General features: G+C 44.5%; 1 protein-coding gene across 8 annotated transcripts in view; it reads left to right on the top strand.

Moving 5' to 3' along the window:
- The window catches only part of LOC108897307 (transcription factor COE3), a 69,917-nt gene that overhangs the window by 5,694 nt on the left and 41,414 nt on the right, over positions 1-22,809 (top strand). For all 8 annotated transcript variants that reach the window (XM_018696871.2, XM_018696870.2, XM_018696872.2 and 5 more), the window contains exon 6: positions 668-736. In XM_018696871.2, the coding sequence (XP_018552387.1) occupies positions 668-736 (69 nt within the window). The remainder of the gene's footprint in view (positions 1-667; positions 737-22,809) is intronic.

Below are 22,809 nucleotides of genomic sequence, written 5' to 3' on the forward strand. Positions count from 1 at the left end.
AAAGTCATGTAAATCAGACATATTTAAATAGCGTGTGGTTGACTGACAGTAGCTTTGCACAAAATCTTTGTTTTGCTCTCTGCACCATATGGCATAAATCAATCTTATTCACATATGTTTATATGTTTTCATTTCACATAGAAGCTGGGATGATGTATTTGTTTATTTTCGCAGCTCTGATTCAAGTTTCTAATCAAAGAAGTGAAAGGCAGCTAGCTATAGGCTTAGGGAGGAGATGGCTGAAACATGTGGTGGAAGATAGATTAGTGCTTTTGAGGCCATAATTGATAAATGCCCCGCAGAAATATTGGTTGAGGGTGGCACCTTGCATCTCCCTCAGAAATAGCAGCTTGGCAATTAGAGGTAAACAAAAGCTGAAGCTGTGAAAAGTGACTCCCCTGCCTCCTGGCCCAATCCCCGCTCCCCTCCCCTCCAACACTAAGCCAAACAACACAACATGTTGTTTTCACCATTTTTATCAGCCATCAGCATCAATGGAATGGATAGATTGAGTGAAGGAAATCTCATGGCAATTTTATTCCCGATATCAAAAACCACTCCAAGGCACTTCATAAATGTATGTGGTTTTGGTGTGCATTATTTATTTATTTTTATTTATTTAGCAAAGTCTTGCCTGTTCTGACACGCGCTGTCTGTGTTCCTATAGCCGATGCTGTGACAAGAAAAGCTGTGGAAACAGGAACGAGACTCCATCAGACCCTGTGATCATTGACAGGTAGGACTGTGTGCAGCTTCTTCTGTGTTTGTGAACGGATGGGGAGGTTGGGGGTGGGGGTGGGGTGGGGTGGGGGGATGAATAAGTGAATGAGTGAGTGTCTGACTGACTAAATGGATGAGCGGGCACACGGATGAGCTTGTGAACAAATGAGTTCCCTCCCGGCGTGCCAGACGGACCCAGTTGGGTTGACTTGCATCTTATAGCCCCACAGTGTGGGAACTGTTGGGCGATTCTTGTGTGTGTGTGTGTGTGTGTGTGAGTGGCTGAGGGGCGTCTTTCCCAGGTACCTGTGCACCGAGGGGCGGTCACCACCTGGATAGGGTTTGTTCAATCACAGGTGGCTCAATCACTAGAGGATCATGCTGGGAATACACCTAATTAGCTTAGGCAACTTCACATTTATTTGGCTGGCTTCCTCTCTTTGTTTACGACAGTGATGCTTACACTGTCAATAGTTGTTTTTCATTGACTGTTTCCTTCTCTCAAGTTAGCTGTGAGCTAGATGCCATTAAAGTTTCGTTTTAGAAGGGATAAACATTTTATGTCTGCTGTTTTGTTCTGCACCTTCAGGAAAGTTACGCCTGCCACATTTATATTACCTTCATCACTTTCTAAAGAGGGAGAACAAATGGTCTCCTTTCAGGCATTGACATTTTTCTCACACTGTGAAACTATATGTCCTGGTCAGTCTGAATATGTTTAGGTAGGTGTATGTGTGTGTGTGTGTGTGTGTGTGTGTATGTGTATGTGTATGTATGTGTGTGTGCGCTTGGTGGATATAGGGGCGAGGCAGGGGGCTTCGTTTGAGCGTCGATCTCAATGTAACTCTCACCACGTAGTAGGGAGAGACAGCAATGCTAATGTTTGACTAGCCGGAATCACTGTTTGCTTAGTGGAGAATGCCTGGTATCTGACAGAGGGGACAACTCTCTTATTAGTAATCAAATAGGGCTGAGCAGTTGTTGCTGCCACTCCACTCCAGCGGCTTCTCATGCATCAGGAAGTAGGAGCTGGCTGCCCTGGGAGCCTGGATGGATTACCAGAGCTACTGCTGTCTGAACTCAAACTCACACAGACACACACGTAGCTAAATGCAGATACACACACACACACACACATAGGCAAGGACATGAACACGCAGACAGGAAGACACCCCCACACACACATCCTCACACGCGTGCATGCTGTTTGTATGTTGTTTATGTTGTTGCTCTGGTTGAATGTTTATATTCTTTATGGCAGCCACAATGCGTGTACAAGAAAAGCACTGATAGGCCCCTTTTTTTGCTGTATGTAGTGCCAAGTGGACTGCTTAATTTATTAGTCAGGTGCATTTGTGTAGTGAAAGGACGAGAGCGCCGACATTAACATATAACTTGAGATGTCTACTTTGCTTAATTTCCGCTGCTTTCATGTTTGCTTTGTGTCGCTCTGCTGCCTTTTACTGCTTAGAGTTTCGCACAGTATTGTTCTTCAATCTGCGGGACAAAACATGTAACATAAGCACAATAAGCAAAAATGAATGCATGGAGAATTAAAGTCAAGAAGAGGGGTGGGAAAAAAAAGAACAGGAGGAAAAAAGAAAGCGGATGGATATTGTAAGCTCAACTGGCTCAGGGAGGGCTCGGATTTTCATTGTGATGAGTCTGAATAGGAGTAGAGTATCCCTTTCCTTGCACAATGAGCGGCTCTGTTGAAACACAAAAGCATATGTTCCTCATTAGACCCTCCCATTGTCTCCATGTCGTAACTATGAGCCCGTCAGCTCACCCTAACAGACCCACACAGGTTCCCAGTGACTGGAGGAGGCTTGCAGAGAGGGGTGCTTGTGAAAGGTTGCAGGGGTTTAGCGTGAGTTACGGACACGACCAGAGCACTCTGTGGGTTTGCTATACGTAAGGTTATTTACTGCAATTACTTGACTATTCCCGCTGTGCATATGGGTAAGCTTTTAGTTAAAGCGTCCATGTTTTACAGCCATTTCTGTTACATCTGTCATTTTCTCATGCACATCATTACAGGCACCTGTGCTGCGGTCGCTGCTGGCAGAAACTGATTATTTCCAATTGAGTAGAACATAGTTGAGTGACATAAACCTAGAGGAGAGGTTTGATTGTTGAATCAGGCATGTCTCATCTGTCTACAATTACAGTATGAAAACCAGCTAGCACTGCCACATTTCCTAGAGAAACAGTAGCATGGCCGAACCTTAAGAAACAGATTTGGAGTGAATCATTGATGGCGTTCATTCGCTGTAACATTTTCCCAGATGGTAAGAGGGGAAAGCGCACACAGCTAGCTGGCATCTAGCAAGACATTAACTGGCGTTCCCATGGATCTGGCATATCCAACGGAGTTTGGGAAACTTATCATTCCAAATGTGTCCTATTTTCCTGCGGTCAAGCCAGACATCTGTTTACCCTATTTTCTCTCAGCGTTTTGATACAGATTTTCACTCAGATTTTTGAAGAGGAAGGATTCTCTTAAAAAAAAAAAAAGTTGTTAGATATAGGCCCAACAGCTGTCACAAAGTTTCAGCACTGCTCGGTTTTTAAATATTTCAGCACTTACATTTGATGCCCTTGCATTATTCATACTCATTTTTTGGATGAAGAAAGGGCCTATTTTTGTTGCATTTTGAGGGGTTTGTATGTGTTGCGACTCAGATTTTAGTATCTTTTGGGAAAGTTAGTATATTTTACTCTACGAAAAAAAAAACAAAAGAAAAAAAAGTCTGTTGTCTTCAATAGCGTGAGCAGACTTTTTTCTTTCTTCCAACGTCAAACCAGATTAAGAATGTCAAAGTCTGTTGCTGCTTACATTAAATAAAAGAAGCAGTAATTTCTTTTTTATGACTAATTGTAGCATTGTTGCTATGACCGCAGCACTTTGCAGTTTGATGTAATCATCTCTCCCCCTTTATAAATCCAGCAGTGCTACAGATGTCACATTTATAAGTTAATGGTGCCTTAAAGTAAGTGGGGGTGTAGGTTTATTCAGTCGGTAATTTGAGTCTTTAGAATTATAGTGATGAGGTACCCAATATCTGATTAGATGGTTTTCCCATTTACAGTGCATGTAGTGTATAGCCAAACATAACTCAATTTGCGATGACTCTCCTGGTCTGGTATCTGTCTTCACTCTCTTGCATATTGACTTTGTCTTCTCTTGTGTGAAAGATTAGATACATTGTTCAGGCTTGCACATGGATTTTGTAATAAGACAGCACATGTTGTTGAAAGAAGGGAGAAAATGACTCGTTCTGTGTGTCGGGGTTCAAAGGTCACGCTTTACTCTGAGAAGCTGGAGCAATTTATGCAAGTAGAATTGAGACAGACGGAGAGAGAGGGAGAGAATGTGTTATCAATGTGTATTCAACCCATATATGAATTTTGAATTTAATGCATGTTCATACAGTTTAACATCCTGTGTCAATTTACGCTGCCATTCAGAAACAGATTCTGGACCAGAACTAAACATGTCAGCTCCATTTATTCCAGCGGCTACGGCGCTCCCTTTCACTTCCTGTCACAAAGGTCAAAGAGCACTGACCTTTGGAGTGCAGCCCAGCCACTGAATTATTCATGACATTGACTTGTTTTTCCCCTTATTTTTCCCCTTGTCTCTTTTTTTTGGTCAGCACACATGGTTGTGCTGTGGGAGGCTTTTATTCATTTAGCTCATTTATAAAGGCCTCACCGCACCTGTTCGTGTGTTAATGCAATTAAATTTTGGCCTAATGTAAATTTTGCTTAGCTTTCCGTTATGTCCCTCATTAGTGAGCCTGTATTTTCTAAATGACTTTGCGTTATCGTTCATTTGTGGAACACCTACGAGGTCATTTCCCAGAGTGCACTTGACTTGTTGTCAAGTTGTTTACCAGAAACAAAAGACTGCAGCCTTAGAACGCCTCACATGTGGTTCCCTCGGCCTTCTAAGGAACAAATCGGAAAATTTGTGTGCTCCCATCTGGTTTTTGCAAAACCGTGATTACCTCCAAAAGCTGAACAAATGCCAGTATTTATAAGGTCAGCCCTTTATGTGGAAATGTGATGTAAATGAGAATCAGCGAAAGGGGACATTAAACAAAATTAAATTCATTGTCTCCTTTAATGTCATTTACATTTTTGGCTAAGCCCTGGACTGTCAAAGAGGATTTCTAAAACCATTTTAATTGCACATCAGCATTGGAAAAGAGGGTGTGTTTTCACTGAGCGGCTGTCTTGATAACCTGCAAAGAGAAGTCTGTTTATGAAGTACCTAAATGACATGTTTTCACTGCATCTGCAGAGGGGCAATTAAGATGGCATTCAGTAGGTAGTGTTAATCTAGCATTGTGCTCCCACCATCCATAATGAAAATGATGCAGTGGATGGGGTCACTGTTGTTGTGATTGAGAGTTGATTGCTGCAGGTGTTCCTTCTGGATTTTTTGCATTATACCACTGAGCTGTGGGACCTGCTCTGCAGTGTTTTTCTAGGCTTTACAGCGAGTCATTTAGAGCTGTTAACTTGTATAGGAAATGCTCTCTTTCTGTATTTACCCATGCATGCGCACACCTTTTAATTTGCGGCTTAACAACATATCCGCCATGGTCTTTTACTTATGGCTGTGTTTTGGTGTAATTCATGTGACAGATGCGAGTTTTTGACGCCCATTGAGAAATGGGAGAATAAGCTGGCCACCCCTGCCTAAGTCGACATGATGTTTGAGTGAAGCCTGTCTCCTCCCGAGCCAGAGTAGGAAGAGCAGGAAGTGTTGAGAGCGAAAGCTGTACTTGGCAGCTCTCCTTTGGCTTGCACTTGCCGAAAAATGAAACCCAGACCCTCTCTGCAGCCTCAGAGCCAGAACCTCCTTCCCAGTGCTCCAACATCCAGGATTGGGTAATACTGTTCACTAGGCAAAACATTACCTCAAATTATTCTCGCCCTGTTTTCTATTCCCTCCTCCCTCATGTCGGTTTTATCGCAGTTTGTAAATGTCAAGACACGTACAAAGACGCACAGTATAAATGATATTTTCCAAATTATGCTCACATGTTTGGGTTCACATGAGTGGCGGCTGAACGTAACGTGGTGCCTGACGTTCCCGAGGGAGACCCACCTCACTAGGGTAGGATTCCCCAGTGGCATCAGCTAATGGCAAGACTTGACAACAGCAGAGAAGCCGGGGGTGTTGTGTTTTACTAGCGCTGAGCAGGGGTGATGACTTTAACATGTGTGCAGAGAAAGACGGAGATGTTTGTGTGGTGGTGTGTGTGTGTCTCTGTGCATGCACGCACTTGCATGTATGTGTGTGTCAGCGCACTTGTGTGTGTGCTGTGCTAAAGAGAGAGGTGTGCAGTACGAAAGAGTGGCGCGGGCCAACAGAGCGACGGATTCGGCTCCAGCTTGACGGCAGTGAAAGACGAAACATGGTTCCACATGTGTTGAGAAAGAGCAGTCCATCTGTCCATGGAGACAACCCCTCCCCCCTTCACCACCCCCTTCTCTTTCCCTCTTTCCTTCTCTTCCTCTCCTTCTCTTGCTCTCCTCTCCTCTCCTCTCCTCTCCCCCCACACTCTTTTACTCCCCTGGTTCACTGCTGACAGAAACAAGGCCAGAGCTGGGGTGATGGGATGAATGCTGGGCCAAGAGCAACACTGGACCTTGTATACACACACAGTTAAATATGCACACACACACACACACACACACACACACATACATGCTGAAGAGAAATAAGAAAAGGTTATCAAAGATTATTTCGGTTTATGTTTTTATATGTTGTTAAAAGTTTACTAGCTCCAGTTGCATTCACTGACTTGGTTCAGTGCTGCGTTAATGTGACTGAAATGCGGCTGTGGAGCAATGTCAGTGATTTATTTTGATATTATGAAAGAAAACAATCTTTTAAGATTTATTCACTTTTCCCCGACACGCTGCTGCAATAAGCCACCATGCTGAAAATCGTACATTATTGAAATTAAATCTGAAGTAAATAAAACATGCCACTCTTTCTCAAATATTTAGCAGCTCTCCTTTATAATTAAACTTTGTAGCTGTTTTGAAGATGTTGTTTGGTTTCTTAAAGCATTAATGACGCAAGAGCTTTGTCAAACAGCTCCTGATTCTGTGAATCACATTTAGGTCACTCAGACCAGTGTTTTTTTTTTTTTTTTAGTCATTTTTTTCTTTTGAAAAAGGGTCTCCTTTCTTTCTCTTGGCATGCTCTCACTACCATTCAATCCTTATTAGGTTTCCCCTAATTGTCAAACAAACTGTTGGGTCAACCTCAGTCGTATCTGGCCGTAAAACAGCACATTAGGCCCTGGTGAGGGATATATGTGGTATTTCATCGGAGACGGAGTAATGCTGGGGTTTTATGGTTAAGTACCAGTTCACGCCCACGCCATTTGTTTCGCATTAGAGTGGAGGTTTTGTAAATCAGATCAATATGTTCGCTGAGATGTGATTCCTTGTCGGGATCTCCCGAGTCGTTCTTTCCTCAAGTATTTTTCTTAGGGGACTGGTTGTCGATGCACACTCCTCCACTCCCCTTCCCTTCTCTTCCCTTCCCTTTTTCGCCTTACCTCTGTCAGTCCCTCCCCTCCGTCACCTCAATCTATTTCCATTTTCTGAATGTAGCAATTTGTAGTGTGACACGGGCAAGATTAGGATGGGAAGCAGTCTGAAGATTTCATCGGACATGGTCCTGCTCCCGCTGGTGTGAGGTCACAGGACAAAGATAGGGAAGGGGGTGGGGGGGATTCAGGGATAGGGTCATCAGTTACCTCGGGGAAACGAGCTGGTCTGCTGGCTGCTCTGTTGGCCCCAGGGGTGCCTGGGATGTATCGGAGGAGAAGCCCCAGAGAAAGAGCCCTGAACCAGTGTCATTTATTAAAAGTGACAAGTTATTTCTAACTATAGCTCTGTTTTTATTGTTTTACAATGCTGTCATTTGGAACAGTGCCCCTCTGTTCAGGAATCACAAACAAGTGATGAATGAAGGAGGCGACCTGCTTTTTTAACATATACACATGCTCTCGTGCACTTTGGCGACACGTGCGCCATTAAATAATGTTATGAATTTTGTTGGGTAACTCAAATTTAACAAAACGTGTTTAAGTTTAATAAAGATCGACTGTATGATAAGTGTAATAAAAATATTTCACCATTCACCAGTTTTCTCCAGGACATTTGTTCAGTAAATTAATAACAGCTTACAGTATGAATCTCAAGCTGACCTCCGCATAATCAGCTCCAGACGTTCCACAGAACATGACCACACTGTGGTGCATGTGTGCATAGAGAGTAGAGTCCCAGCATCTATTTCAGTGTTTGAGTTGGTTGGACTTTTTCATTCTGGAGGTTTTTTTTTAATGAAAAAACATAAGATTTGTGCTAATAATGGCGTATTTATTCAATGTTTGACCATTGCTCTTCACTGAGGGTCACTGAGGTACTCTGCTCCCTCTCTCTCTCTCTCTTTTTTTTACTGCCTGCCCCAACTGCGTTAATGATATATGACAGAAATTTCCTTGTGCTGGTTCAGTGGCAAGAAAGGTCCTGGCTAGTCTATATCAATCCATCTGACTTATGTTCCCATGTCTTGAATTACCGCTTGATGGAAACCTGCTGCGGGCTTCTCTTGCCAATTGAAATCAGATCTCCTCCACAGCCTGGTGTGATATTGATCCATATTCAACACCCAGGCTGCAGATCGATCAGTATTGATTTACAATAAAAAACACTCCTCTGCTTGTTCAGCACCTCGATCAATACTTTAAAGCAAAAGGAAAAGAGAAAAAAATATTTAAAAAGAGGAAAAACAGGATTGTGCTTTTCACCATTGCAGTGACCAGTTGGAATATATATATATATATAAAAATGTGAGGAGATGCTTCATTTCATTAGAGGAGTGTGAGTTTAAGTGACCAAACCTTGACCACAGCGGCAACCACGTCCGCAGTGAACAATGATCCTCTCCCGCCATGTGAGACAAACCAATAAAAATGGTTTAACGGGATGACACTTCTATAAGGACTCATTTATTGAAGGAGGTGTGTCTGTTTCTGAATTAGTGGCACATCTGCACTGCAATGGGGAGTGCTAAAACTGTCATATCAAATCTGTCTGAAAATTGAAATGGAATGCTAAAAGTGGTGGATCAAGCCCGAGCACTTTAGCTTGATTTCGGCGTGTTAACACGATGACATGATTTCCTGTGGTTTTGATATTAATTTGTGTCTCATTCTGTGTCCCGCCTGCACACACGCACACACACATGCTGTGGGCCTTGCATGCCTCCCACACGGTCATTATTAGGGCCCGGTACAATGCCGAACACGCTGAAACAGAATAAGGCGACCCATTCAGCTCCTGTCCAGATCCACTTTTCTCCCTGTCACATCTTAGTCCTAATCTCTCGGACTTCCTCCCCTCTGCCAAATAACCGTTCCCATCCAGCAGGTCCCACCATTGGCCCGGGCTGCCAACATCTGAAAGTTATTATCCCCAATCTCTGACATCCAGGAGTTTACAGTTATATAATGATGGGGAAAACCACATGTCCCCAGAGGCAGAGAACATTTTTGAGATGCCTCCCCATCTGTTTTGGGGGAGCTGCCCATTTTGGGCCAAACTCAGAATGGCAGGCAGGCAGATTTTTTTGTAATCTTTTATTTTCTACCACTGGAACAGGCCAGTCTGGGAGTCATTATATGGGGTGATAAAGCAAATCCAATTGGGTCAGGTTCCCCTCCACACAGTGCTGGTGGCACCAGCTCTCCCTGCCTCACTGCTCGTCCCTGACTGTGTAAGTGGTGGTTGTTTGTTTGTCCTAGAGAGGCTGGGCTGGGGGGACTAATGCAAGCCCGGGGGCCAGCCAGGTCGGAGGCGACGGTAAACCCGAGCTGCCTGGTGTAGCAGTGCTCCCTCGCTGCTGGCTCGGCCTTGTTTGGACTGCAGCTCCGGTTTGCTTTCTTAGAGGGAAGCTGAGCCTCCGTAATCATTGAGCCTTTCGCTCGGGTGGGGAGCACTGCCGAGACCAGAGGGAGTGATGACATAGGTCCGCAGAGGCCTGGCCCGGTCCACCCCTGCTGCTCTTAGCATATTTATTTTCTCTTCTCATTGTATGGTTTAAGTCACACCATATTATGTTCGGACCTTATGCACGTGCATAGGCACTCAGATGTGATGAGGTGCATGGCGTAAAGCTGTAGGCTTTGTTTTTACTAATAACGCCGGGATTAGTGACTTGCTGACCTCAGTGTAATCTTTATTAGTCTGTTAACCATATACTCTAGTTATGAATTACTGATGTGAGAGCAATGACACAGACATGCAGTTCAGGGGGGAACCTAACCAAATTGCACGCTATTATTAAATCAATGTGCAACAGATTATTTTACATTATGTCTAGATAAATGTATGTTTCTGCTAAAGTGCTCCAAAATCTTACAGATTTAGATAATTTAAGACACCCATCTTGCCCCCTAGGCGCTCCTCAAAAATGTTTTATTCAACATCACCACTCTGTTCTGTTTTGTTACGTTATTGAAATGGGTTGTCGATTCGAATAGAGTCAACCTGGTGGGCCAATCTCATTGTAGCCAGTGGAGAGTGAAAGCCATCTCTGCAGTATAGGCTCACCAGAACACACACAGAGATTGGACAAGGGGGGCAGTGAGAGCGAGAGTGCCTTCTCCAGATGGAGATCCCAGATATGGGGGAAAATGTCCGGGCCATTTTCCAGGGTTTCCATAATGGGAATCTACCCCTTGCTTGCTTATTAAGTTGTGCACACAAGGAGGAGTGAGGAGAGAGATGAAGAGGAGAGGAGATAAGGGCAGGCGAGGCGAGAGATGGACAACCTGCGTGCCGTCACCTCTCTGTTGTAAGTGTCAAGCAGACCCTGTCGGAGAAATCACAGGTCATGTGGATAGATGATTGTCAAAGCACCACATTGATATAAGGGCTTTCCTTTTTTTTTCCCCCTTTGAGCCGCGGAGGCGCATGATAAGATTTGTTTTTGTTTTCTGTTGGAGAGGGAGAAAGTATGACATTCAGGTCAGGAAGGTCAGCACCAGGGGTCATGGGGTTGCAGCCCTTTTTGGTACCTGACTAACCTCACATGGCTAAGCCATTTCTCAGGCTCCCTGAAATGATGCTGGGGTGCGGAGAGGAGGAGGAGGGGGTGGTAGGTTGAAGAGGTAGGCAGGAGAGTGATCTATCAGCGGCAGCAGCAGACATGCAGACACCATGGCAGCTACTGCAGCTAAACAGAGTGAGACAGATAGGCAGAAGTCTCTCATACGTAACACCAGGAGCTTTAAGAAGACAGTGCTGAGTGTTATGGATGCTTGACATTGACCTCTCAGACGGAGATGGTGTATTTATCAAGGTTGTAGGACAATGGTGTATTTGTTTGTAAATTATTTAGTTCACTGGGTGAAATGCTACTTCCCTCACATAACACTTGCCACTTTTCCAAGATAAGAACAATCTGTTTCTATTCTGCCTTTTGTGCTTCTTGTCAGCTGTTTTCTACAAGGCTTAGAATTTAGGTGATCATATTTTTGAACACTGTCAGTTCTATCAAGTCAAATCTACTTTAAAAAGAGAAGAGGAAAAAAAAAGCTCTGAAGCTTACATTTTTCTGGAAGAGAAATATTTGTGTACAGATAGGCCTGTCATTCTGTGAAACAACATTCATGATTCTTTTATTGGTGCTCAGCCATCACCCCCTCTCTCTTCCTCTGTGGAAAAAAAGGGCTAGTCTACAAAGTGGCTTTTTGTCGTTTGAGAGAAGTAAACTTCATCAGGTCGACGGCGAGGTGTGCTTCACATGTCACTCAGTCGAGCTCCCTCCTAATGAAATGCTGCATACAGATTTCTGCCTGCGGGCTCAGGGGGATAAGACCGTGGTAACAGAATGAAACAAACCCCTTCCCATTCCCTTCACTCACACACACACACACAAACACACACACCCATGCAAAAACATACACACACAAACACACATTCATACAGCCATACACACACACACACACACACACACACGCTCTCTTGCTGGAGAGCATCCATGTGAGGAGATCCAAATCTGCAATTTATTCAAATATTGATATTTCTACTTGTCAGGAGAAAGGTGCCTTGAAATTTCCTCTGAGTACTCCTGTCAAAAAAATAGCAGGAAATATGTCAGATAATTCATAAATGGAGTTCAACGCTGCAAAGTCAGTTGGGAACAGCAAAAATATATATGCTTGTCAATGAAGAATAGGAGCAATATTACAGAGCCTGCTGCTCATTCTTCCATCATGTCAAGCAAACAGCTTTTGCAGACCCATAAGTGTATGTTTCTCAGTCTGTGTGTATATTTGTGTATATGCATGTATATTTGTATATGTCCCCGTGTATGTACATGTGTATGTATATTTATGCATGTGAATGTGTGTGTGTGTGCTTTGGCTATGTTGTGACTCCTACTTAGTTGTGTTTGTTATCTTTTTCCATCAAGACACCCCATTTCCCATCCTGAAGCAGCCAATGGGAATGTGTCTTTTTTCTTTTTCTTTCTTTCTTTCTTTCTTTTTTTTTTTTTTTTAGAGGTCCGTAACCGGACGCTGGCCTCCATGTGGTTTGAATTAGGGCCCCCGAAACTGTGAAGGACGCCTCGAATGACGTGAGGCACTTGCAGACCAAATTCCATTCTGCTGAATGGTGGAGAAAAGAGCTCTCCGGAATCCTCCGAGATTTTTTGGCTCGGGCCCGCCAGCGATTAAAACAGGGCGGAAACCAATAACTCAATGAATCATGGGGCAACGTCCCATGAAATCTCTTACCCCTCTGTCACACCCTCATGCAAACCCAAATCAACTCAAACTCTGCTGATTAGTCTTTTTTCCAAAGAGGGGGAAAAAAAGAAGAAATCGGACAAAAGTCTTGTTCTTTCCTCGTGTTTATTGAACAGAACTTTCGACACTTTGAGCAGAAAAAGCTCTGTCTCTGTCTCTGTCTCTCTCCCCCCACTGCCTCCCCTCTCTCTGTTAGTTACCTCCATTTTGACAAAGTGTGGGCTTCCTGGTGATGCATCGCTTGACCATGTTGTGCCAAGCCAAGACAGAATAGGCCTCCACATATCTCCTGCGGTCATGTGATGCCATAGTTCATAGCAGTTGATGAGATGCAGTTTGGCACAGCTTGGGACCCATCTGGGAGATGCAGATACGCAGACAGGAGAAGTATTTTACAGCAATGCATCTGCGCGCTTGAAGAGCTATTTAGCATATGCTGCTATATGAGAGAATTTGCTTTGCTGTTGCCAGCTGCAGATTAGTCTTCATTTCTCAAATATCAGACAGAACAGCTGATCCATAGTCGAAGACGGCTAGCATTGACTGAAAAAATCTTTTATGCTGCTGCAGCAGCAGTATGTTATTAAATATTTCACTTAATTACTTCTGCATTAGGTTGAATTATTTTGCTAAAATAACTCAGGAAAAACAAAGTGTATTTCCAGTTTTTCTTGCACCAACAATAACAATGTCAAGCAGGGCGGTAATGCTGCTGCCAGCACTGGCCCGGTTTGTTTCTGTAAGCTCTAGCAGAAGTCAAAGCCCATGCTGCTGCTCTAACTCAAGTGGCTGATATGTTAGGCCATCTAGGGCATGGCAGGCGGTTGACAGTCCATGCAGCCTGTCTACCCACAGGACATCTCCACATAGTGTGTCCACAATGGGGCCAGTGCTGTCATCTGGGCCCACTATGGACCACTGCTCTGCTGACAGTGAGAGGGTAAACGTTTACCACCTCAATCCCCCATTAACTCGGTGAAGGCGCTTCGATCCTCTGTGAAAATAATGATATTGATTGGAGCTTGGCTCTACAAACGAAACGGTTGCAACTAAAAGAGGGATGGGCCCTTGCATTAGAATATGGGATTTTCGAGGATAAAAGAGTGTTTGGATCTTGTTATATTTTTCCTCTCCTCCATCTCCCTCTAGCTTTCCCCCACCTCCTTGTCTCCTCTCTTTCTGCATTTTTATGTGTGTGCATGTAGTGTGAGAGCCTGCGTGTCTCCTAAGATTACCCTCCGCTATCCCCGCAATCAAACAACAAATGACAACATCATTGCTCAGGCCTTTCAGAATACGACACAAAAAAGTGTGTTGTAGCTACATTAACTTGCAACAACCCCCTAATAGACCCTTGTGGGTTTTGTATCTCTCCCCCTTTCTCGCTCCTCTCTTCTCTCTGCTAGGCTGTCACATATCCACCCCGCCACCCCCCCACCCACAGTGCGAGCCTCCGAGCCTCGGTGGAGATCAGGAGCTCCCTGTCGGAGGTGCTTTGTCACGTAGCCCAGGGAGCGTGGAACTCACCCAGAGCTGTTGAACAAACACAAGCACAGGGGCTGTCAATAGCAGCTCCGCAAACTAATTGCCTGTCAAATGAACCACCCTCGTTAAGCTGCCCTCACACACACACACTAATACACACACACACACACACGTGCGTGCACTGTGACATTCATACGCTCACACACTTGCACACACACCCACACACTGAGACGATTTGATTCAAAGAGTAGTGATACCTTGTTAGAAGAAAAGACACACGAGTGGCACTTCTCTGTTTGCCGTCTTGTTTCTGCGATCGTTACCGGCGTGTGTAGTGCAGCGACCGTGAGATTGCCTTTTTGTTATTATTAAGGAGAACATAGCATTGTATAGTATAGCTGATGTAATCCAAACACATCCCACACACCCTACAGTATGTCAGCTGGCGTAATATTTCAGTTTTTAAAACCACTCATTAGATGGTAGCAGAGCTCCATACGCCAAATGTTATTGTTTTTGTGTTTGTTTTGCTTTTTTTTCTGTAGTCATTAGGCGGTAGCAGTGGAGTGCCCAGCGCCTTGTCTGGGTGCCTGTAACAGTGCTGTCGGATTGACACAGCTGGGGAGAGCAGCTTGAGGCTGCACGCTCAGGAATACACAGGGGTGTTCAAAGCCCCTCTCTGAATCCTGATCAGAGCGCTGCCCCGGCCAACTGATGGCCTATTAAATATACATGCGCAGAGGTCAGAGCTGGAGGTCCCGGCTTCCTCCCAGCCATGTGCACTTAAGCGGAAGGGCTGGGCAACAATAAAACCTCCTCTCGCTCCAGCGAGCTCTCCCCTGACACCCTCACCTCCAGTGTGTACGTCAAGTACAGTGCTCACCTAGCGCTATATTACAACTGCCTTTGTGAAAAGGCCAAATGATGCATTTTTTACATGGTTATTATATATTTATATTCAATAACACCAAGGACCACTCTTGCGTCTGTCTGTCTCCCGTTTTTTTTTTTTTCTATTGTCACTGATAAATAGCCTTGCTCCATACAAGCGCACAAGGAGTTTGAACAGAGTCCGCATCCCTCCTCTTTGTAGTTCACCAGAGATTGAGACAAGAAGGTAGAGCAAAGAGCCCCATAATGGCCAGTCATGATTAACATATTCAGAGTGACACTCTCTGTGTGTTCGTTCGTTAAGCCCGGTCTGTCTGACTAATGAAGTGGAGCGGCAGTTTATCAATTAACCCAGCACTGAGCCATTTGTGTTGGGGGATAACGCTCATGCCGGGTGTCACGGTGATCCAGTTTGGTGCCCTTTAACCTCTGTGAATGTCCAACAAGGCGGGACTGTTTGACAATGACAGCAAGACACACAGCGAGTCCACAACTGGAGATCCTCTAAACAGGATCTGTGCCTGGCTGTTCACAGGCAGAGAAAAGGGGTGTGGATTGATTGGGTAATAGGATCATGAAAAAAGATCTCTACAAACTAACATTGGGGGTTTTCAGCATTCTCAGACTCAGCATAGATCATAGCAAACAACTTAGTGCTGTCTCTATTAAAACAAGCCCTCCCCTGCCATTATCTTTCCCCCCACTGCTCCTTCCTCCATTTCACATTGTTTGTGTTCATTAAGACATGGGCGACCTGCCTTATCCACACATCAGACCTAGCTCTCAAGAGTAATTGCGATGGTCTCGCAGAGGATAATGTGGTTTAAACTCAGTATAGCCTGTCTATTAGGAGAGACATGATGGCAACCACAAATAATAAAGAACTATTTATTCCTCTCTCTGTGACGCTAACTAGGTAACATATCAAGCCAGCGCCGCTAAGGGTCTCTCTTACTGTCAGATATGGCACCCTTCATCCATTCCCAATGGCCCTTGCCTCGACATCTCTGCTCTTCATTTTCTACATGAGCTTGGTCATAAATGCACACACACCTCATATATATTTGATAGTTAATATTTATCCTCGCTAGGGAAGTGCACTTTACATGTGGTAACATACGATTACCTGCAATTCTTATAGCAAAGAAACAAAATCGATATGGATATATAATTCATGACGGAGGGGCTATCAGTTTTTATGGCTCTCTATCCAGGCTCATTAAAGTTTTATCGTAATTGACTGCAAGCAAGAGTTTTTAAGGCATGTTTCTCCCTCACTTTCTACCTTTAATAATTAAGTAAAGTTTAATTGGTTGTATTTTGAAGCACCTAGTGGATGATAGAAGTCTCCCAAATTCAGAACCATGAATTATATAGTGATATGTTATGCATTAACCTGTCAGTTTGTTCATTTGTTAAGGCAGAAAAGTATGGTCCCAACGCACCCACCCCCGAAATCACGTCTAGAAATCGAATAACTGGCCAGGCCCTTCAAAAAATTCCTTTTTATGTCTTTCATTGCCGTGTTAATGTAGTGACATGACGCTGTCACTCAGAATGCTCCCATCAACCGCCAGCCCCGAATCGACTCCGCTGATTGGTGGTCAACTTGTTCTCTTGAAGGGAGATTGACAGACGGAAAATTGCACTCTCAGATTTCACCCTTCATTCGTTGCAGTTGTTCTTCCACTCGTCAACTCTCCGCCATGCCTGAGACAGACAGAGGCTTTATCCATTAGCTGCCGGCTTGGCGGGTGGGTGGGCAGATTGAGGCGGGATGGAGGAGGAGATGGGGGTAGGAAGACAATCCTACATTTGAGCACTCTGAGGGAAAATCAATCATGTCATCATAAGTGAGAAGTATGGATGAATTTCATCAGCTGGTTCCTGTCCTGTTCACGCCGCTGGCTTTCTGACTGGCCTGTCCCTCTGATTGGCTTTCTCAATGACCCTTAAATCCGAAAAGGGAGAAGATTTTGAAAACACTTTAACAAGAGAAAGCGGACAGTAGTTTCTGGGTTACTATTTCCCACTTTGCCTGCTGCTACACTGTGGGAAACCTCAAGTGGTTTCTCTTGACAAAGTGGTAATAGATTTACCATATGATTCTGTGCCAAACCAGCATCAGGCAGTTTTGTAAGAAAATGTTTCTCAACTATTTTCCGTCCACTGCAGATATGATGAAGTGTTATAAAGGGCAGCGGCGCTCTGCCACTGAAAATTTATTTTATAATTTTCCCCATCATCTCACAAGGTCACCGATGAGCACTAAAAGCATCATAGGTATAGGGTGTGAAGCAATCAAAAATGGATGAAAGTGAAGACATGGAAATCACAGATGAGAAATTGACAGCCGTTTACAGCCTTGTTGTTGATGTGAGTGACAGAGTGAGGGAGAGAGTGAGGGAGAGAACGAGTGAGAAGGAGAGGGAAAGAGGGGAGAGTTAAAGTGGTGATAAATTTAATGGAAAAATCAAATACAAAACAGATTCATTCCTCTAAACTTGATGCTTCAGTCGTTCTTTTCTTGCCCCGTGCTAAGCCTTAGAATAAACTGTCACTCCTTATCGATCGCATCTGAATTGTTACCGAGATTTCTGAAAAGTAGTCTTGACATACACCCCGCGAATAGTAATCTTGGGAGATGAGAACATCCAGACTGAACAGCTAACACCCCTGACTTAAAATAAAAGAGGCTTTTCTTTTCTCCCCTTTTCAAATCCGAGCTAATACACTTTGGTGAATTACAAATTCAGTGATAAATATGTTGTGGTGTAAGATGTGCCCTTGTTGGAATTTTTACTGTCTTTGCTAGTAACTGTGAATGAAGGGGACGGGGGTGAGTGGGTGAGGGTGGGGGCTACTATTTTGTCATGGGGAATGTTTATAAACAGCAACTGAGCATGAAATGTTTGTACACGATTTGTTTGCCATTTGTGATGGAGATGACATGATCAAAAAATCAATTCACTTCACATTTGATTTCCAGCAAGCTGTTAAATGACTGCTGTCGACAGCACCCACTGAAATTCATGTATCATGGTATGGTTCATTATATTCCGATGGTGTATTAATTATGGCTATAGATAGAGAGCTCTGCTGTGAGTGGTAGCCTAGCTGCTGTGTGCCAGGGGGAGCTAGCCTGAGGAGGAAAGCTCTGCTTGTATCCACTCATCCCTCAGCTGACAGGCCTGCTCCAGGAGAAAAGGATTTCTCCGGATTGAGTGCCATTTTCTCTTCTTTAACAAGGAAATTAGTGTGTAAAGGAGATCTGTCAGGATAAAGTGCAGCTTGACTGCTGCCGCCCTCCCCTCCTCTCTGTCTTTCTTTTCCCGCCCTTCCCTCCTTTCCCTCCCGTCCTGTAACTCGCTCTCCACCTCTCTTTTGCCTTCTCTCCCTCTGTCTGTCTCTCTCCTTCCTCTCTCTCTTTTCTTTTCCCTTCTCCCCCACTCAATGGCTCCCTCAGGGGATCTTCCTTGAGCATTAGCAGAACACATCCAATGTCCCAGCTACATGATTTCATGATATGATTTGTACCGGGGATTTGCAATAATCCGCAAATAAAGTTGAAAGTGAATGACTCTCAATAAGAGACGCAGACAAGCAAAACCAAACCTTTTAAGATTTTCTTTATCTTTAATGGCATGAAAAATGAATTTGTTTTGCATTAGATCACAACAATTTAGCAATGGCCTGAGTATGTTGTTTTGTCGTTGGCTTTTATGATCATGATTAATTCCTGCACAGGAACCTCAGTGATATACATAATGCATCATTCGCTCATTTAAATGTTCAGTTCCTCTGCAGTTGCAGAGAGCTTGGTAGCTCATTACACATTACCCATGTGTGCCTGGGAGTTGGAGTGTGCCAGCTACTCACTTGTAGTCAAAGATACAGTATCTGCTGCTTTAGCAGGATGTCATGAATTGACGATGCGATTAAACTCAGGTGTCATCTCCACCACTCCAGCTTCATCCGCCTCATGTTAGTCCCTTTATTTTGTCTCGACATTAGTGAGAACTAACTTTTTTTTACTTCCAGTAGATGGACAGGGATGAGCCCCACTGGCACATTTTAATAAGTCTGCTTCAAAGGTGTAGGGTGAGAGAGAGTGAGAGAAAAAAAAATCAAAACATCCTGGGTTAATTTGAAATGTACTCTGCATCTGTGATGGGAAACAGCCTCACAGGTAAGTAAGGGAGACAATTAGGGAATATCCGTAAGTGCAGGAGCTGCATACTAAAAAACGCAAATCACTATTTCCCCATCTGGCCCCTACTGTGCCGAGAACTGCAGCTGAGGTCCGATTTCACCCGTCAATCACGGCCGCCTCGCTGTGGGGTGTGTGTCCTGGTGAGAGAGCCTACCCCCAAGTCATTAGCACACACAGTCAAACTGTACTGAGAACTGCCCCGCGCCGCTCTGCTCTGCACCACTGGTTTAAATATCCCCAGCCTGTGACAGGATCAGTTTAGCGATCTGTAGGATTGATCTCCTCTTTAAAGTTTTGCCTGAGGCGACTCTAATTGGGAACGAGGCTGCCTCCCACTCCCCTCACTCCCTTAACTGTCAGTCTTGGCTTTGTTTACTGAGGACATGCCCAAACCTATTTACTCAATAATGAGGAGACGTGGTGGGGATGCTGCTGATCACATTGAGGCCCCCAGCGGGACTGCTGCATGCTGGGAAGGGCGGGAACATCATTTTAGACTTTTTCAGCTAGTGAAAGTTAGCCTACACCGTCACTGTAATGTAGAGTAGTGGATATTTTTCCTCCTTGTTTTCTCATATGGCTCTCATTCCTTGATTTGCAGAGCACTTGTCTACCTCGGGGAATTTATTGTTTTTTCTCTCTGTCATACTATGCACTTAGCTGAAATCTAAAATAGAACAGTAGTTAAAAGACAAAGCACATAAGTAGTGCCACTTGTATAATACCTTCCATATGCTTTATGCCATCTAGAAAGAATTAGAGACCAAAATCCCACTCCAAACATGTGAGGTATCACCAGTGCCTTGCTGTGGAGTGGACTATTCATGACTGAAGTGCTTGGGCCTATTGGGCCATTTCCTTCTCTCTTTTAGTGAATTTCTCAGATTCTCACTCTCATTTAGGGTTGTTTTCATTCGCAGTGAATGACAAAGCCTTTGGTGTGGATAGCGAGGCTATAGAGTCCATTGATGCCCATTGGGATTATGAATGATGAAGTGGAGAAGCTGCTGCTATCAGAGGGACACAACACTGCTCTTAATAGAAAAGCATTTAGAAAGGCAGCGGAGGAGGAGGTGGCGGCGGCGCTGCTGGCGGGGTGGGGGGGGGCTCTCTGACACTCGACTGATAAGAGGCAGCTCTTCAGAGGTGGTAGTGTGTACAATGAAACACGCTGATGGGGATACAATGACACACATGTTGCATCTGACAGGCGGTGATTTAGACGTGGGTTAAAAAAGAAGAGGCGGAAAAAAAGAAAAACCTGGACCACACAACAGAGAGTTTCATGACACGATACCCTCCGTACGTATTTTTCCCTGTGAGGCTGCCTGTGCCATGTTTCTACTTATTGGTTTGATTTGAGGGAAAATGCATTGTCATTACTCATATTGGGCCCTGACAGATTGAAGAGGGACAGGGAAAAAAAAGGGGAGCGAAAGTGGGGAGTTAGTAGTGTAGTGGCACGGGAGTGAAAGAGAGATATGCAGAAAGGGAGAGCTGTCAGTTTGAGGAATGAGTCTGATAAGAGGAAGGGACTCGGCAGATGGGCAGAAGAAACCGGCAGCACACTTCTCAATTAAACATGTAAATACCAAAAGCAGGCAGCGATGGAGATGAGGAAGTTAAATAAACACAGCACCGTGCTGTGATTACAAGCTCAAAACACCACCACCTTTGCCACTTTTTTTTTTTTTAGTTACTGCAACTCCGAGGAACTCTTTAATCCAGCTAAACTTCTGCTTTAACATATTATAGATTTCTTTTTTTTCTTTTAGTTTTTTCATTATCTCCTGTGGCTAAATTGATTCATGTCAGATTCTTTGGGAAGCAGCACGCCCACCAGGAAATATTGTTATAGATCTAATTGAGCCATTCATCCATTCACTTTGTTGTCCTTTGTTGTAATTCCTCTATTTTAATATTTTTTCTAATAATTGTTGTCCATCATTTTTACATACGTGGCCCCCTCCCAACACGCACCCCGCTGTGAACTACAGGGAGTATCTTAAATACTTCTGTAGGCAGTGTCCCTGACATTAATAACAATGAGCTTGGCATAACCACAGTGCATTCTTAGGGAAGATTCACAGTTTGACATTCAGCCCAGATGCTATCACGGAGCCTCGGCGTTTAAGACCGCAGAGAAGACAGACATCTGTCACTTGTTACCTTTGAAGTGAATAAGAGAGGGACGCGGAAAAACACAGTGGACAAAAGGCCATTCTGACCACAGACCCTCAGTGTTTACAAACGGAAAGAGAGAGTGACAGGAGAAACTCAAGATGAATGGATCACTGCTGTTGATCTCTCCTCCTCATTCCGTGTGCTAAGTTATTCTGTGGCTGCTACCCCGGTGGGGGGTGTAGGGAAACAGGAAGTTGAGAGAGGCAGGCAGAGGCAGACAGAACGCCTCAAGGACTCTGGAGGAGCAGAGCACTGCAGCCTGCATGGGAAAAAAAAAACTCCCTAACAACTTACTGTACACTTCTCTAACCTGAGGTACCAAACATTACAAATGTGAACATAATCCACATTTTAATGAGTAGATGATGCTATATTAAGGCAATATTTGCAATAGTGTTGATTTGTCATGTTGAAATAAGACCATCTATTGCATTAGCCGCTATTTGTGTAGAGTCTAGATGAGGGATAAGTGTAAAGAAGTGTATTTTGATATAATTATTAGAACAATGGCCGTATTCATTTATCTTCTGTCATGTCTCCTCAGACCTGTTTCTATTTCAGGTTGCACGTCAAGTGAGAGCAGCTATATCTGGCTGGCAATTAAGCTGGTCCTGCCTCCCCTTGATGCTTGATTAGTCCGATTGATGGAGGAGGCCATATGTGGCGGTGTCAAAACTTGGCAGCCAGGCTCCATCCTCTCAAATGAGAGGCAGGCAATAAAGAGGCAGGCTGCCCAGAGTGGGTGCACGTATGCGAGGGCCTACAGCACCATGATTTTGGGCTCCCTGATATGTTGCATTTTCTCTGGGGGTCTTTCGGAGAGGGGGGCACTGACCACTCCAGCCAAGTTCTCGTCGGGGCAGAGGTGGCCACCGGCTAGGGGTGTCACTGTACTGAGCCCTCTGGGGCACAAGCTCCAGGCAAGGCGTGGGGGGTGGCGGGGGGTGTGTGTTGAGGGGGGGTGGTAGGAAGAGGGGGGGCTTGGAGTGGTAGATGGGGGGGTTGGGAGGTTTAGAAAGCTGAAAGATATGGCCCCTTTCCCAATCTCGCTCGGAGACAACAAAAAGGGAATGCTTGAGAAGGGGAAGCAGCGGGAGGAGAGCACAAAGACAAAGGCGCGGGCAAGGTCAGTCTAGCTAATGGGCCTGAGCCGTAGGCTGCCTGGGGCTAGGCACACTTCTGTTCTCTCTCACACACTGGGCCTTCAAAGACCCTTCAGTCCACCCCTCTCCTTCTTTCCTCTCTTCCTCCGTCTCTTCCACTCCTCTTTTACTCTTTTCCCCACTTCCATTGGTGACACTTCCTCCCATCAAAAGGTTCCGCACAGGTGCCTCTAAAAACGCATTTTCCACAAAACATCCCCCAAATACTCGCTTGAATCAACAATTGTGATATTACTGAATGACATCCCTTCAAATTATTTCATGCAGCATTTCCAGATTTTTTTTTTAAACTAAGAGG

The sequence above is a fragment of the Lates calcarifer genome, linkage group LG16_LG22, assembly GCF_001640805.2.
Source record: "Lates calcarifer isolate ASB-BC8 linkage group LG16_LG22, TLL_Latcal_v3, whole genome shotgun sequence".
Taxonomy (NCBI): Eukaryota; Metazoa; Chordata; class Actinopteri; family Centropomidae; genus Lates; species Lates calcarifer.